Genomic DNA, 15,927 nt, shown 5'->3' with positions numbered 1-15,927 from the left:
AAAAAATATTTAAGAGTTTGCAGGCAAGTCACCATTTCGGAGAAAAACACCTTGAAGAGACAAGTTTGAGATCCTTAGTTTCCACAAACGTTTCTTGTTTTCAGTTCAGCACATGCAAAGCAGTCGGAAGCAATTGTTCACTGAAAAGCTACGTAAGCTAGAATGGAGAAGTTTAGCATTAAGTATTGTTATAAGAATTTTGAGCCATTTCTCCCTGAGGCCAATAGTTGGAATTTCCCCTCTTCCTTCCCACATAAGTTTTACCACAATTTGCAAGCTGTCTTGGAGTCTCAATCCAGTTTGAACTGCACATGTGTCCATACCACAAAACAGATTCACATGATTTGGCATCTTCAGTAGCTATCTTCACTCAAAAGCAAAAATCTACCTCTATTTCCCCAGTTAGGGACTCAAATGGTTCTATCACACAGAGGATACTTTTCACAGAAGATCTGAAGTCCATGGGAGAAACAATAACGAGATTTTTTTTCTATCACACTGAAAAGTATTCCTATCTATATCCAGGACAGCTGTTGATCATCTTTCTGTATCTTTCAGAAAAATGCAAGAAAAAAGAGCAATCAGAAAATCCCGTGTGGGGAACTCTTAATCCTAACAGTGAACTACCGTTCACAAGATTTGTCCCAGTGAGTTCAACGACACTACTGGCACAAATGAGTCTGCATAGTCTGGGAAAACCCAGGACTTTAAGCAGCAGCCTGTGCCACTGCTAAACTCAGTCCAGTGGAAAAACACAGGAAAGGAGCATTAATTAATACCATTCAACTCTTACATTAATTTGTTTTATGTCTACTTTATGTTGTATGCAGAACTAAGCAAAACTGCTTAATTTTTAATAGAGGCAGAAGGGAGAAGACTGCTTAAAACTGAAACGCAACAAGAGCTGTATTCTAAACAACTCCAGATTTCCATTTTAGAAGACTCAGGCTCTGTAAAGATGCAAGTCCTTTCCAGTCATAAAGTTTTTCCTAAATAACGATATGGATTGTCATACTTGGCAAAAAAACAAACAGATACTGATCTTTGGTATTAATTTCAGATCTCCGTCCAGAGTTGCAAGGTGTAGTAGTTCAATAGAACTTCCATTAATAATCTACCAATAACTCAAAACCCGTACAATGCATGTCAGGACTCAAACTGTCCAGCAACACACTGTTCAAAGTCCTCTGACTGCAAACATGGTATTTTCTTAAAACCAGAACTCTGCATGAAGCAAAGATTCACAAAAATATGCTTTTTATAAAAGGGTAGAAAGAACATTGCCAAAAAAAGCTCTGTACACTTGAATAGCTGATGAATTGGGTCCAATAATGAGCTCCATACCTCACACAATGCACTCTAGTTAACTGAGAGTGTGATTTTATGATTGGCTTAAGACAATTTAAGACCTCACTGCTGGCACTCCCCCTTCCCCCCACACACTCCTAGCTAAGAGTTTCTACTGCTTCCCATGTGTCAGCTCTACAGGCAAGTTGAAACAGCTTGCTGAGCAGACTGAAAAGAAGTCTTCAGACAAAGAGTAATCATGATTGCACCTTTTGGCTGCAGTCAGAGAACTGATTTAGTTAACAATATTAATTTTCAAGCAGAGCACTTTTAATCTGCTCATGTTTTTGCACAGACCATCCTGGTATCACAAGGAGGTGGCAGGAAGTAACCAGAGGGAAGGCAGGAGCCATCTGAAGGCGTCTACACTCAAGCTGGACTACGGAGAAAGGGGAATCGAATCCTGAGTCATGGTCATGTATTATCGTGTTTGCTTCTCCCTAGGTAATCAACAATACTAGTATCAGAGCAGAGGAACTATTTAGACATGAAAACAGCAAAAAAATATTTGGGATCTCATAATACTTAAGGCTGATAGTAGTATGTCATTCAAAAGACCTACCCCTTGCCAGCTGATGGAGAAAGGATGCAATAATAGGAAGCATGGTCTGTGGTCAAGGGTTTCTTTCTGATCCCACATGGTACCAACCAGGAGTCACCTGGTAAGCATTTTTTAAATTTCTCAGAAGTGACAGAGGCAAGATGTTTTTCCCAAACTGTTTATCAGCAAATACACAGTACCAACAAAAATGAACAAGGCATTGGACATGCTCTAGATGGTGGCATGCACAAATTACCAAGCGGCCCAGTTCCCCACCACCCGATGATAGAATCAGTAAGGTTGGAAGGGACCTCCGGAAATCATCTAGTCCAACCTCCCTGCTCAAGCAGGGTCACCTAGAGCATGTTAGACAGGCTTGCATCCAGGCGGGCCTTGAAGAGCTCCAGAGAAGGAGACTCCACCACCTCTCCGGGCAACCTGTGCCAGTGCTCTGTCACTTTCACAGGGAAGAAATTCCCCCTCACGGTCAGGCGCAACTTCCTGTGCTTCAATTTCTGCCCATTGCCTCTTGTCCTGTCACATGGGGCAACTGAAAGGAGTTTGTCCCCGTCCCCTTGACACCCTCCCTTCAGATACTTATACACATTGATAAGATCCCCAAGTCTTCTCTTCTCCAGGCTGAAGAGGCCCAGCTCTCGCTGCCATTCCTCAGAGGGCCAATAACAGCTTCCAGAAGATTTTTTAAAAAATTTAAAGGAGTTCAAATCAAAGAAATACACCACAAAAATGTACTGTAATGTTAAAACGAGGAAGCTAATTGCTAGCATTGTCAATATAGAATTTATTTAGTAAAAACTGTCTGAAGAGCTTCTACCTTCACAAGTGGTTTATTGTTTGACTCAATGAATCAAACAGCCTTTCCCCTGTTCTATCACAATTAGTGCCTCTGAGGCAGGAATTGCTATGGGACAAGTTTGGGTTCCCCCTGCTTCTCTCTTTGGGCAGATGTCTCAAAAATTCACATTTTCAGATCATTTTTGTCACTGTATCAGCTGAATCTGGCACATCAAGATCTTTCCTGTTGGCACGTCAAGATTGTTCCTGTAAATCTTTGCTCAGGATGACAGACCCACTGAACTCCTGCCTAGATCCTCATGGTTTTCTGGGACAGCAACATTAACAGTTCCACAAAGGGAAATACAATCTACATCATCCACTAATCCAATTTAATTTTCTTTGAAATCTTTCAGTAGTTTTTTACTAGAAATGCATGGCATTCAATAGCTGTATATCAAAGGTTTCCTATACTTTTGAATCATGTTTGGTGATGAGAAAGAGTAATGATCTTACTTACCTAGTTTTCATTATGTGTGCTTAAAACAGGAGCTAGAAAAAAAAAATCAGCTTGTTATTCATACCAAAAGTTCTTTTGATACAACTAGCCCAGTGCTTATTTGCTGCATCCATGTGACAGGAGAAAGAACTGACCAGATATGGTCAGAAAACTAAATACCAATATCATGTTAGAAAAAACAATACGGAGTTTTGATAACTCCAGTTCAGTAACTGTTCAGGGTATACTTAAACACCTCTGATATAGAAATCTCAAGAAGGCAAGAAACTAGTAGGAAGCACTATAACCATGCAACACAGTTCAGTGTGTGCTGAGTAATCCCACTGAAACTCTTATTTTGAGATAGAGAGATACTGGGTTACTGCAAGATAAATGTATTTAAACAGGAACTTCAGTCTTTACAAGGGGAAGGGTACACTTGTGATGAAGGCCAAACACTTGACATGCAATAATTAAACGTAGATTTGATTTCAAGTACAACTATAATTTGTATGTTGTTAAATGCATCTGCGCATCAATTTTTTTTTCCTGTCTTCTTTTTATCTTCTATTTCTGGCCAATGGCCATCTTTAATCATGTCTTTAAGGACATTTGTTTCCTCTCCATCCCTATGCTTCTGAATAACTACATAAAGACAGATGTCATCTCCCTACCAGGACATGGTCCTAATCTCAGCTTCTAAGACGACAAAAGTGCAAATAACTTAATCATGGTTTCCAGGCAATGGTACTCAGCAGTAGTGGTAACTGCATGTAGTACCTGACATAAGCAAGGCTCCACATGCACCTCCTGAAAAATCAGGAGTCATCATCTGCATATTCTTGTGGGTGAGGCTGGGATGTTGGTGGACCTGGGAAGAGTGGTGCTTTGTGGCCAAATACCATAACAAAACAGGAAGAAGTTGATTAAAAATTATACACCTGAGAGGGCAAATATGGGACTGAAAAGCAACAGGGCCTGCTGATGTTGCTCAGGGCAGATGATTCAAATTGAAGTATGAGAAAATCTTTTTTTTTTTTTTTTTTTTTTTTTTTTTTTTTTTTTTTTTACTGTGAGAGTGATTGAACACTGGAGCAGGTTGCTCAGAGAGACTGTCCTTTGAGATACTCAAAACCCAACTGGACATGGTCCTGGGCAACCCGCTCTAGCTGACCCTACTTGAGCAAGGAGGTTGGACCAAATTATCTTCAGAGATCTCTTCCAAACTCAACTATTTTGCAATTCACTACTAGACATTTTATCCTGTATGCAAGCAAATGCTCCTTCATCACAGTGCAAGCAGTTATACGAACACGTTTTGCACAGCTGAATACTGCTAGCAGTACGGGGTAGTGATATTTTCCTTCTTCACGCAGCTACAGTAGGAGACAGCATTGCTCTTTACCACTAGCACCATGGCACTAGCCAGGCAAGACATGGAGTAAATGCCCACTGTGTTTTTGGGGGCTGACATCTCCAATTTCACCTCAGTATAAAACATCAAAATTTGTAACACTGACAGATGCTGCAGGCTGGGAGTTCTAGACTATTTGAGTCCTATTTCCTCTACCATTTTAATTACATTTTAATTAGTCATCTTTTTATAATACCACCTTCTGGAAATGCAACATGATGCTGACAATATACTACAGCCTCTTGCCAGTCATTGTAAAAGCATCTCAGTTCTCTGTGAAAATAAGAAACAATTTGCTATGATATGCTTTTGTGTTGCAGTAAAAGAATATAACTATACCTTTACATTTAACCAAATGATGTTGGTTGGAGAAAGAGACTTAGAATAGCCCTAGTCCAGCAATGACTGCGACAGAATAGGTTTGAATTAACCAAGCTTATAGTGAACAACTATATTATGAAATTTTACTTCTGTAACAAATTTTTAAAGCCCAAAACATCTAACCCAACCCCCTTCTGCTCCTGGTTAGTTTTTATTACCTTTAACTGTTAAATGAAGGTAGATTTTGAAATGACACGAGTAAAGGGAGGCCATTTCTCCGTATACTCTTGTTAGTTGTTGCCTATAAATCCATGCATTACAGTAGCTGCTTAATCTTCTGTAGCTCCACTTATCTCTGCAACCAGGAAGGCCAAAATCTACTGTCTTTAGTGAAAAAACTCCATTATTAGCAAATAAAGAAAAAAAGAACCCACTGGAAATTATTCTGCAGTGCCATTTTTGACAAATGTAATTGCTCAGTCTGAGTGCTTAGTAAAAAAAATACTTAAGAATTAAACATGGGAAAACTTGTGCAGATACCCACTTTGCTTTCCTGTACAAAAGGTCTAGTCCTCAGGCTGGAGCTTGCATTCTCTTTTATTCGAGGATACTTTTTCTCTTCACATTTCCTTCCAACAAGGGTTATAATACCAGAACTGGAATAGGGAAGAATAAGATTCTTGACAGGTAACATCAAGAGCTAGGGGCAATTGTCAGGAAGGTGGGGGGAGGAAAGAAGAGAGAGAAACAAAACAGAAGGCGTAAAAGAGAGAGGGAGGGTGCTGCTGCTCACAAATAGTGTGAAAAAAACTTCTGTATAACTGCACCCTGAAAAGCTCCAGGCACTGATGGAAAAATGGCCTAATAGTCACTCCTCACAGTCTATCTGATAGACTACAGTTTTTGCTAGGTCCTCAAAATGCAAGTGCGTGCAAATATTAGATTTCTACTTTCAATATTAACACTGGGCGCAGCAATTATCTGACCTCACAGATGGGTTCAAAGTAAAAAGAACTGATAAAGTAAAACCAGACAAGTACAGAACTGAGTCAGCAAAGTAGTATAATACAACTTCAAGCAAACCACAATGGTTTACCTCAAATTTAATTCATCTTTTAGGTCACAATTTTGTCCTATTTGAATACCATCACCTAATTGTCTTTAATGAGAATTGCTAGGTATCCAAATAAAACTAGGAATAAATATGAAAGGAAAAGAAGGTTGATGAGGGTATGAAATCTTGGACAAATTAATGGTTCATACATACTCACAAGGTTTCAAGGCTTTTTTCATAAATAGTTATTACTGTGCTAGTAATTTCCTGTTCCTCATAACAAGATCAAATACAAAGATTCAGAAATGAAGAAAATCAAGAGAGTACCTTTGGAGAATGTTACTCATTTCTGTAGCCCTGTTCATTCATAACATTTTAGACCATTAATATGAAAACAGCAATGAGGCAAGGAGTAAAAACTGGCATATCCTCTTAGTCAAACATATCACTCAGGAAATAAAATAAAATGCACTATCCAAACAATCAGCCTATTTCAATCTACAGCTTAGGAATGGACATAAGATACAGCCTTCACAACTCACTCTGCCTCTGAAATCCAGAACAGTAGCAATCTTGCCCTTATTCTCCTTGCATTTTTACAGAGCAGGACTCTCTCCACTCATTGCTGAGAAAATAAGAGTCCAAAAACAGTTCAGGTGAGCTGACACAGATAACACTGATAAAAATATCGATCAAATCTCAAAACAACGATCTGAATTTATATTAACACAAGAAAAGAATATAAAACAGAAAATAACTATGGTAAATTTTGTTAAAAGAAACTTGTTTGGTAACCTACACACCTGTAAACCTGCCAAAAGAAACTGTCCTGTATTTAATTTTTAAAATCAGAACATTGATGAAAATCCATGGGTTAGGAAGTATATGCAACACTGAAATAAAACTTTAATATCCTACCTCTCAGTTTTGTAGTTAAAGAATACAAACAATTTAAAAACACTGAAGAGGCTGCAAATCATTTCCCAGCTGCTAAATGAAAGGCAGGGGAGCTTGGGAAGGTGAATTACCAGCTTTCAGCTGCAAAGCAGATGAGTGACAAGCCTTTTCCTTCACTGAGTTTACTATCTCAAATGCTCTACAGTTTGTCACAAACCTACATCTTATCCCATAAGGCTAGCTCTGCTCTTCACTTACTGACTTAGCTGAAAGAGTACAAAACAAAAGAGCACCCAGACAGCTCTCAAATGATTGCATGGCTGAAAAACGTCAGGAGTAAAAAAGACCCTACTTCCAGTTATTTCTAACACAACCTGGTAAAATTGGCTCTAGAACTGATTGATATTTCAAATGTTATAAATCACAAATCTTGCTTTGATACTCTCACTTCTAGTTGAAGTCCTTCTGAAGACCCGTTATTTCAAATTCAAAGGCTATGCAGAAGAGGAAATCTGCATTTTCCATCAAAACTTGTCCTCTTTGAGAATCATCCTTGAAAAAACATAGCCCAAAACAACTTGAAGATAATTAATATGACAGTGAGCAGACACTGTTGCGTATTGTGCTGACCAATACTAATTCATTATTTCTTTGTAATTCCAAATGTCTGTATCCAAATGCCTCCTCTGGTCTTTAGATTTTATGAAAGCTATTACGTGCTTCAGTAAGGGTCTCTTCTGTGCATGTAAAGGGTCTAGCACAATTGCCTCTCATACGTGATTAGAGATCCCTACTGGTAATTGAAAACAGTAGTTGAAAACATGAATAAAAAGAAGCTTATTACATTTCTTGATTAATTCAGGGCAGACCAAAGGGCAAAACATCCTATTAAGCAGCACACGTTCTGGCAAAGATCAAAGGAAAAGTAGGCTATACACATAATTGGGGGAAGGAAAAAAAGGTCAAAGTTAATCTAGCATGTCTCTTCCATGACACCACACTGCTGAGCCTTTCAAAGCTGTAATATCTCAAAATCAAGCATCTTGTAGACAGGTTTGCTCAGCTTATTTACTCCGCTCAACAAAAAAAAAAAAAAAAGAAGCAGTGGCACACTGTCACCGCAGCAACGGCCAGAACAGGCCTGGCAGATAAACAGCTGTATTTTCTTAAAGAAATACAAAGAGATACATTCTGTGAACTTCATTACTCTTTTCTGAAGCACTTGCTGCATGACCCCCGAAATGTTAGATGAATGCTGCCGCCAAAAAGCGTTCTTTGGTTACCCAAAGCTGGGACATAGGAGTAAAGAACAGAAGAACTGAGATGCAGCATAAGACCAAAGGCTCAACAGACCCCCGGGGCAGACTTCTGAGCTGCTGAAGCACTACGTCTCCCACAATAGTGAAAAAGTACTAGAAATAAAGCGTGCACAGATTGTCATGCAACAGTCGATGAGATTTTGCTTCTGACTTTGTGGGGGGGGGGTAAAACTTCCTCCCCCAGGTCAAGGGATCCTATATACTTTTGCACTGGTGCAGAGTCCTGCAGTTTGTTCAGCTGCTGTCCCCACAGCAAGTAATGTAGGCATCTGTGCTTAATTCACCCGCCAAATCTTTCCTATCCTTTTCTTTGGCATGCCTGCGGAAAAAAAAACTTTGTCCAGGGGAGCTCATCCAGATATTTACCAGACAGAATGGATTATTCATTTATTAAACATTGAAACCTGAACCTCATTGGTACCTCAGCACAAAACCTCTGCAAAATCAAATTAGTTTCTAATCCTTCTGGTTTAGATCAACTCTACTTTGTAAGAACAGGGGCTTCAGATGAGGCAGCTGTAGAAAATGGAGATTCTTTTCTTTTTAATTTATGTTAACTTATTTTATATTACATTTGGACCTAACAGAACCATTGACTAGAATGTTTTCTGTGTGACAAATGATACCACTTTCTGAATCTTTTCCCCAAAGAACTTAAAATGGCCAGAAAATGGGGTTCTTTAATATTTCCTCCTTGATTACCTTATTTTTTTTCCAAATACATTCAAATACATTACGCACCTCTCAATTACCAGCCTCTGAGATGAAAGTAATTCTATTTTACTTAAATTTTTTATGTAAATGTTATTGTTGCTCTTGTACTGTCTGACCAAATTGACCACACAAAACGCGAAGTTAAATACTGCTACTTGTGAAGCTGTATCAGTATAATTTGCCTTGGAAGCAGAAAAGAGAAAAAGACAGTCCTGTCTCCTTTTGTGTCTTTGCTGGAATGATAATATATCTTTTTACTGACAAATTACTGGTGTTGAAATGTAATTGTAATCCCCATATGTTCTGGACAGCTTTAGTCAGTAAGACAGTAAGATGACTGGAATCAATGTGACAAATTGTAGCTGGCACACAACTAAAACTTATGTAGACAAACAGCTAATTTAATAAAAATACTTACAAATTTGATTTGTTATCTTTATGTATAAAAAGCACAGTAGTCGCACAAGGTTGATAATAGAGCAAACCCTAAATTTTAGGTGAAAAATACTTGACCTTAAGCCTTATCCTATGAACTCATTTGCCAAATAATTAACTCTTACTGGGCACAAAATTCTGAGTCACTGCCCGAAGACTGAGAAGATATCAGCATATTCACCAACCCATCACCAAAAACTGTGGGCTGGGAGAGTGGAGGTACACATCAGGCAACCAATCAAATTCAAAATCCTTTCACATTTCTGGAAAAAGTTGCTGAATGGATTTTGCCTTCCAATTATTTCAAGAATTACACCTATCAGCAGGAAACTAGAAATATTTAAATGACAATTTAGAGAGAACTGAGTGTAGCTTTTTGATTTCTCAAACACAAACACCACACACACCAGGCAGAAAATACACAAGTTCCCTGCTAGTCACATCAGCTCAGGAAGCAGACATCAAGAACGCTGTCTGATCCAACTCTTGTTGGAATCAATAAAAATCTTCACTGAAGACCACAGGAGATTGAAAATAACTTTCTCTATGCTTCAGCCAGAACGTGTGAACAAAAAGAAAGCAACAGCTTTCTTTTCCTCTGATTTTCATGCTGATTAAACATCCAGATTATAAAAAATGATTCATCATCTCTGAATTTTTGACCTGTTTGTCTGTTTCCATTTCACACACAAGTATGAGTTCTATTTATCCCAAATATCAACCTGCAACTTTACAAGAGCTGCTAGTAATTGTGCTTGAACAAGCATTATCAGAATAGCTGGAGTGGGAAGACAGAGGACTGGAGAAGCACATTGCGAAATTCCTATTAGTAGAAATGAAAAAAAGTAATTTTGTGCTAGCAAAAAACAAAAAAAACCTCTGATGGTAGGTTTCATCTTTTATCAGTTGGTTAACTTAAAATTCAACTGGTTCATGATAAACATCTAGAAAGACTGGACACTCACTACAGCATCTACCGTCTTTAATTTTAAAGAAACACCTCACAGAGTAAGCCCTCAAGTGTTTCCTTGGCATCAGCTTACAATAAGAGTTCAATCATTTCTGCTGCCCCAGCAGAAATGACATTCATCATTACAGACTCATTGGGTTGGAAAGACCCATTCACACAGGCCAAATCAGGTTTACAAATTTTATTCTCATTTTGTCTCGCATTCTTATAAGCACTAATATTTGACTTTACACATGACTCTTAGTTTGGCCAACAACATCCAATCAATTCAAACTATCTATTGTTTCTAGGAAAGAGCAGGAATTTGTCAATGAGAATTCCAGGGTCGTTGTTAAAACTTCTGGAAAGGGGTTTTCTTCATGATACGAAACGCAAGGCATATTCAGGGCCCAGCGAAGCACAAGGCAGTGAAAAATATTCTAGCATGCTTATTCTGAGTAGATTAGTAACAGGAGGCAGTACAGCTGGAAGTGAAATCCTGTGCCAATGCAACCAAAGTTAGCTTATCACTCAACAGCACTATTTGTGCTATTTAGACATATCCCTTTGATAAGGGTCTTTCCCCTTAGGCATTTCTAAAATTCCCCTTGCCTCAGACTGCTCTTTTGGGAGTTAATTTGGTCCTTCTCCTCCCTTCTGCCCATCTGGCCCATCCTGCAGAAATCCTCATAGGCTGGAAAAGGACTAGAGCCGTAAAGAAATACAGTATCCATTTTTTATTGCTTGGAAATAGAAAACATATCTCACTGATTTCCTTTGCATTCTCCATGAACTCTGTAACAGAGATGAGGACAAGTGACTTCTGTTGAAGTGATCTACAGCAGTGCCTGCCAGTGTTTTTGCATATAAGAACTAAATTTCTTGTTAAAAAACTAATTTCAGTTAAAAATGATTAGCAGAAAGTGTTCTGAAATCTAAGGGACTTGACTGCCACAGCTGATATTTTCTTCGTAAGGAAACAGGCTCAAGCAATCATACCCTGTCTGTCATTGCCTTCTCTTCCCCCACCAAGTAACTTTTGAACTGTTTGCCAACTTCAACAAAACTGACAGAAGGGTAGAGATTTCAAATGATAACCAGGCTTCTATAAACTCCATGAAAATAAACAGCTACGTAAAAAAAGAAAGACACAAATGAGTGTCTTATTTGAGGAATGACAGAAATAAGAATGAGGGAAAGAGTTCCTACCAAGCCTATCGTACTTTAATCATTACAGAATCCATACAGGAACAAACAACAGGAATAAAAGACATTATAAATCCTACCATTCATGCAACAGCTATTGACTTTCTTTACTTTTTCTGCCTCATTCCTTAAACATATTACTGTTGGTAATAAACGGAAATGTGAAAGGACCCAGGACTTATCCTTCATAACAAAACCTGTTTCTCCCATTAACATTGGGTTGATGATAATAAATAGTAGCCATGAAAAAAAAGAAAAGGTGAAATTCCATTTTTTTTTTAAATTCTCAAGATTATACTCACTGCTGGTAGAAGACATACGGCTGTACTCAGACCTGCAAAGTAAAAGATTTTGGTTAAACAGAGCTAGGTATCTAAAAGAGGTAATAAAAATGTATCAAATCATTTTTTATTGCATATTAAAATAGCTTTAAGTCCACTGAGTATTATTTTTATATGAAGATAACCAGAACAGGTTTCAAACATGGCTTCAGAAAAACTGGCATCTTGCAAAAGTGATAAAAGCATCTACATAGATCACAAAAAGCAAGTAGGTTTTAATTAGGTTTGGGGGTGGCTATTTATACCATCCAACTTTGGGTTAAAAATTAGTGCTCAAAAGGCTCTCTATGAGGAAAGAAATAGGCTGGTTCAGACACAGGTTTATAGCTGAAGTCTGCCAGATTTTGACCCCTTCCCCATCTTCCTCATATCCTCTAAAAGCTGCTTTGCAGTTAATCTTTTTTAAGACAACTCTGTATAAAGAGTAGGATTTTTAATTGTCCTTTGGAAACAACTGATAGGGAAGACAAAAAATGAGTATCAAAACATGAGCATTTACATTACAAAAAATCTTGCTTTAGGAAATCCTTCTCCTCGTCAGGCCAGCAAAACCATAGGCCAAAGATTCTACTTTAGTGCATCCTGGATTATCCATGACAATACGAAGTACTTTGAGCACTACCGCACTTTGTTTTGTGGCTACATATAATCCCAAACTTCTGAAAATCCAGTTCTGGGTCAATTAACAACTCACAAGCATTGCCCATTTATGTTCTAAAATTCAGAAATATTACAGTTAAAAAAAAAAAGTCAACACAGAATGTTTTTTTTTTTTTTGTTCATTTCCATTTGTGAGGCCCTATGTATGATTTCTGAGTCCCTGATATTGGAGTTCACAGCCACACTCCATTATTCTGAGTCCCCCAAATAGATCTCTCTCTCTCCAGAGTTCTTTGCCACAATTAACTTCTTGCATATATGCCCTGGAAATCCCTGAACAGAACAGGCAAACTGTTTAGGGAGCCATAATAGTGCCTGGATCCAAACTTAAGTGCTTGTTTTACATAAAAATTTGCAAGAACCTTTCAATATTGCTTTAAATGAAAAACATGCAAGCCTGAACTCCTAAAGTATTTGTCTGGAAACAGATACCATCTAAACATATTCCCAGGATACCTTCATACTTCCATCCAAGGGAATAAAGGCCATCAACCCCATGTATTCATCGTGACTACTTCAGGTTTTAATACGCACATATCTCCGCAAAAGGAGAAGCAATTACTGTCATCCCTGCATTTCATAACCCTCCACTTGGTAGGCAGCCTCCTGCAGGTCAGATGCTAAAGACTGCTTGTTCAGGTGAGAAAGAGGACAAGGCATTACCTCCAACTCTCCTTGTCGATCCACTTTGACCAGTTAGAGATACCCACTAATACCACCAATTACCATAAGGCTACTGAAGCTTTTGAAAGAGGTCTGTGTGGTGCAGGGGAGGCAAGCTCATTCTTGCTCTCTCGCTTTTACTAGCCCCTGCATGCCCAATCAATGATAATGTCAGTGAGCTAAGGAATACCTTTACATCACATATGGCAAAAACTACAGAAGCAGGTAGTTAGGAGTCCTCTCATTCAACCTGTTTATACCTACTACACAGAAACTCCTTCCCAAATAAAACATCACCCCTCCATCCCATGTTCCCCAGGACCTTTGCACAGCTGGGAAAGGGCAGGGAGGGAAAGCATTCCTTGCCTCTAGCCCTCCTCTTCCCACTTCTGCTAGGGTAAAAGGCTGTGTACACTGACCCAGTCCAGCTTTGGACAACAACCGGGGGAAAAGACGCTGGGGGCTGGCTAGGTACTGCTGTGTGGACCATAAAACAGCACAGTATTTCCATTAGTCAGTCATGCTGGTATCATTTGGCACTCCATATATTTGGGATGGTGTTACAACTGTGTAACATGTCACTCTTCACAAGCCCAGAGGCAAGCAATATATATCCAGCTGCCTCCAAGCATCCCAGGCAAGGATTCAGCTAGTCTGCTCTTCTGTTTGAAAACAGCCTAAAGCTACTTCACTGTATCTCTGTTCAGCAGTTGGTGGCTAATTTAATATAAATACATATATCTTGTGTTTTAGATAGAAGACAACATTTTGTCTTTTGCTTACTGTGAGCAGAAGCAGCCTTCTACTACTTTACACTGTTATTTTATTATCCTAGAGTGCTTCAGGGGCATTATAGGACACATGAGTCCTCAACCAGGGAGCTGACAGTCTACATACAGGCAGTACATGAAAATGAGACAAGAGGAAAAATAAAAAGATGTGGAGTGAGAAAGGAGGAGGTAACAGCACGCTCAGAGACTAATTACACAAACACATTTTAATAGGCTGTAGGATTTTTTTTATTGTAATTCTGACATGGTTCAAGCTAATATTTAATTCATGCTTGTTGCATAACCGACATGTACAAAATTAAAAAAAGATAATTAAGCTCAAAGGCTTATGTTAACCTCAGATGCCTAAAGGAAAACCGTACTCTCCCGAAGCTCCCACTACAGTCAGTAACAAAGGAGGCATGAATTGCCTCCCTCTCTCTGCTGTCTGGAGAGGAAGTTACAGAAAGTACACTCCTAATCTGGGACCCTCAGCTACATGCCTAAAATCCAATGGCAAGAACACACATCTCTATGCACTTTCAGTGGCAATCTGAATCACTTTTAGTCCTCTGATTTCTCTTTTTTTCTTGAGTTTTGAGTTGAATCTAGACCTTGGAGTAAAAATGACAATGTTAATAAAATCGCTGACATTTTCAAAATAATAGCATTAACCATCAGCACATTCAGATTCATGACCTGCACTGGTAAGTTACCTACAAAATAGGAAAATAGTACATTTTTACTTTTTTCCTCATAGTCAACTATTCAAGATATTGGATTGTTAAGTTCCAAAGTTTTAACTTTTTAAACTACTGCACCCAATAAACATTCAATTTGACGTGGTAATGCATTAAAAAAATTAAATATAGAAATAAACATCTCCAAGGTCACATAGGCCTCTGGACATCAAGCATTTCTGTTCCCTCCAATTCTTTTCATCTCTGTTTTAAACATTCCAAGTATATACTTCTAGCAGTTCCCTTGGGAGATGATTCTCTCATTAGGATAATTAAACAATAAAGCAATCGATGACTTTAATGGTGAAAGACTAGGATCATACTGCTCAGAAGTTCCAGGGCAATTACGTGGTTTTGCAGCAAGCTATTTCCTCTGTGCTATGGGTAGATATTACATTACAGATAAAAGGAAAGAGACATTCAGGATAAAATCTGAACAAATGAAGGATTGTTCTCTTTACAGGCACATAAGAAGGAAAAAAAAATGATCAAAAAGGGTATTGAAGCAGCAGGAGGTACTGAAAGGAAGGTTCATTCCTTTCATCAGGGGATGCTTCAGTCTGCAAAGAATTCATGCTGAATGGTCAACCCACCAGCAAAGATGAGTTGTGAACATGTCAAGAAACATTAAAAATGATAGAAATGAGGGACCTAGACTTCCAGTGGAGTTGAAGGATCAGGGTGGTACATTATCGTACCACACTGGACCTTATGAGCACAAAAGAATCAGAGCAGCTCTCTGAGATCAGCATGCTCTACTCACTGCCAGTTAGCAATACAGAGCCTTAAAATGCCCAAGAAGGGAAAATACCCCTGTGAGTACTAGCAAGTAGCTAGCAGCACAACTTGCAGTTATTGAATAAGATACCTAAAAATACCAAACCCCCCTACTTCTTTAGTCAAGAAACACTGCTGTCTTACATTTCTTTGAATGACAGAAGCATTATAGCTACATCAGGGTGGTTCTGTGCTTGGGTTACTTAGGCCTGCTGGTCAATAACAGCCCAGTATCAGCTATATTAGTGACATCTATGCTAATAAATGAACGTGCCAAAGAATTGTCTGGGACTGAGGCCAACTGCCATGTAACAGCCTGTGCCATTGAGACCTCCTGACTTCCTAAAGAGCCTGTCTTCATCCAAATGGTCTCCTGGGAGCAGTCCCGGGCCCATGGTAAACAAAACCAAGAATTACGTGGCAGAGGGCTGGTGGGCCTACCATGAACCATTTAAGTGTTCAACAATAGGGACAACTCTGTCAAT

At 38.7% G+C, this 15,927-nt stretch overlaps 1 protein-coding gene across 1 annotated transcript in view; it reads right to left on the bottom strand.

Annotated features, from left to right (window-relative positions):
- Window positions 1-15,927, bottom strand: part of FAM124A (family with sequence similarity 124 member A) — a 43,666-nt gene that overhangs the window by 21,512 nt on the left and 6,227 nt on the right. The window contains exon 2 of the mRNA XM_062576560.1: window positions 11,794-11,825. Coding sequence (XP_062432544.1) covers window positions 11,794-11,825 — 32 coding nt within the window. The remainder of the gene's footprint in view (window positions 1-11,793; window positions 11,826-15,927) is intronic.

This window comes from Rhea pennata, chromosome 1 (assembly GCF_028389875.1).
Source record: "Rhea pennata isolate bPtePen1 chromosome 1, bPtePen1.pri, whole genome shotgun sequence".
In the NCBI taxonomy this organism is placed as follows: domain Eukaryota; kingdom Metazoa; phylum Chordata; class Aves; order Rheiformes; family Rheidae; genus Rhea; species Rhea pennata.
This window is presented reverse-complemented; position numbering and strand designations above follow the sequence as displayed.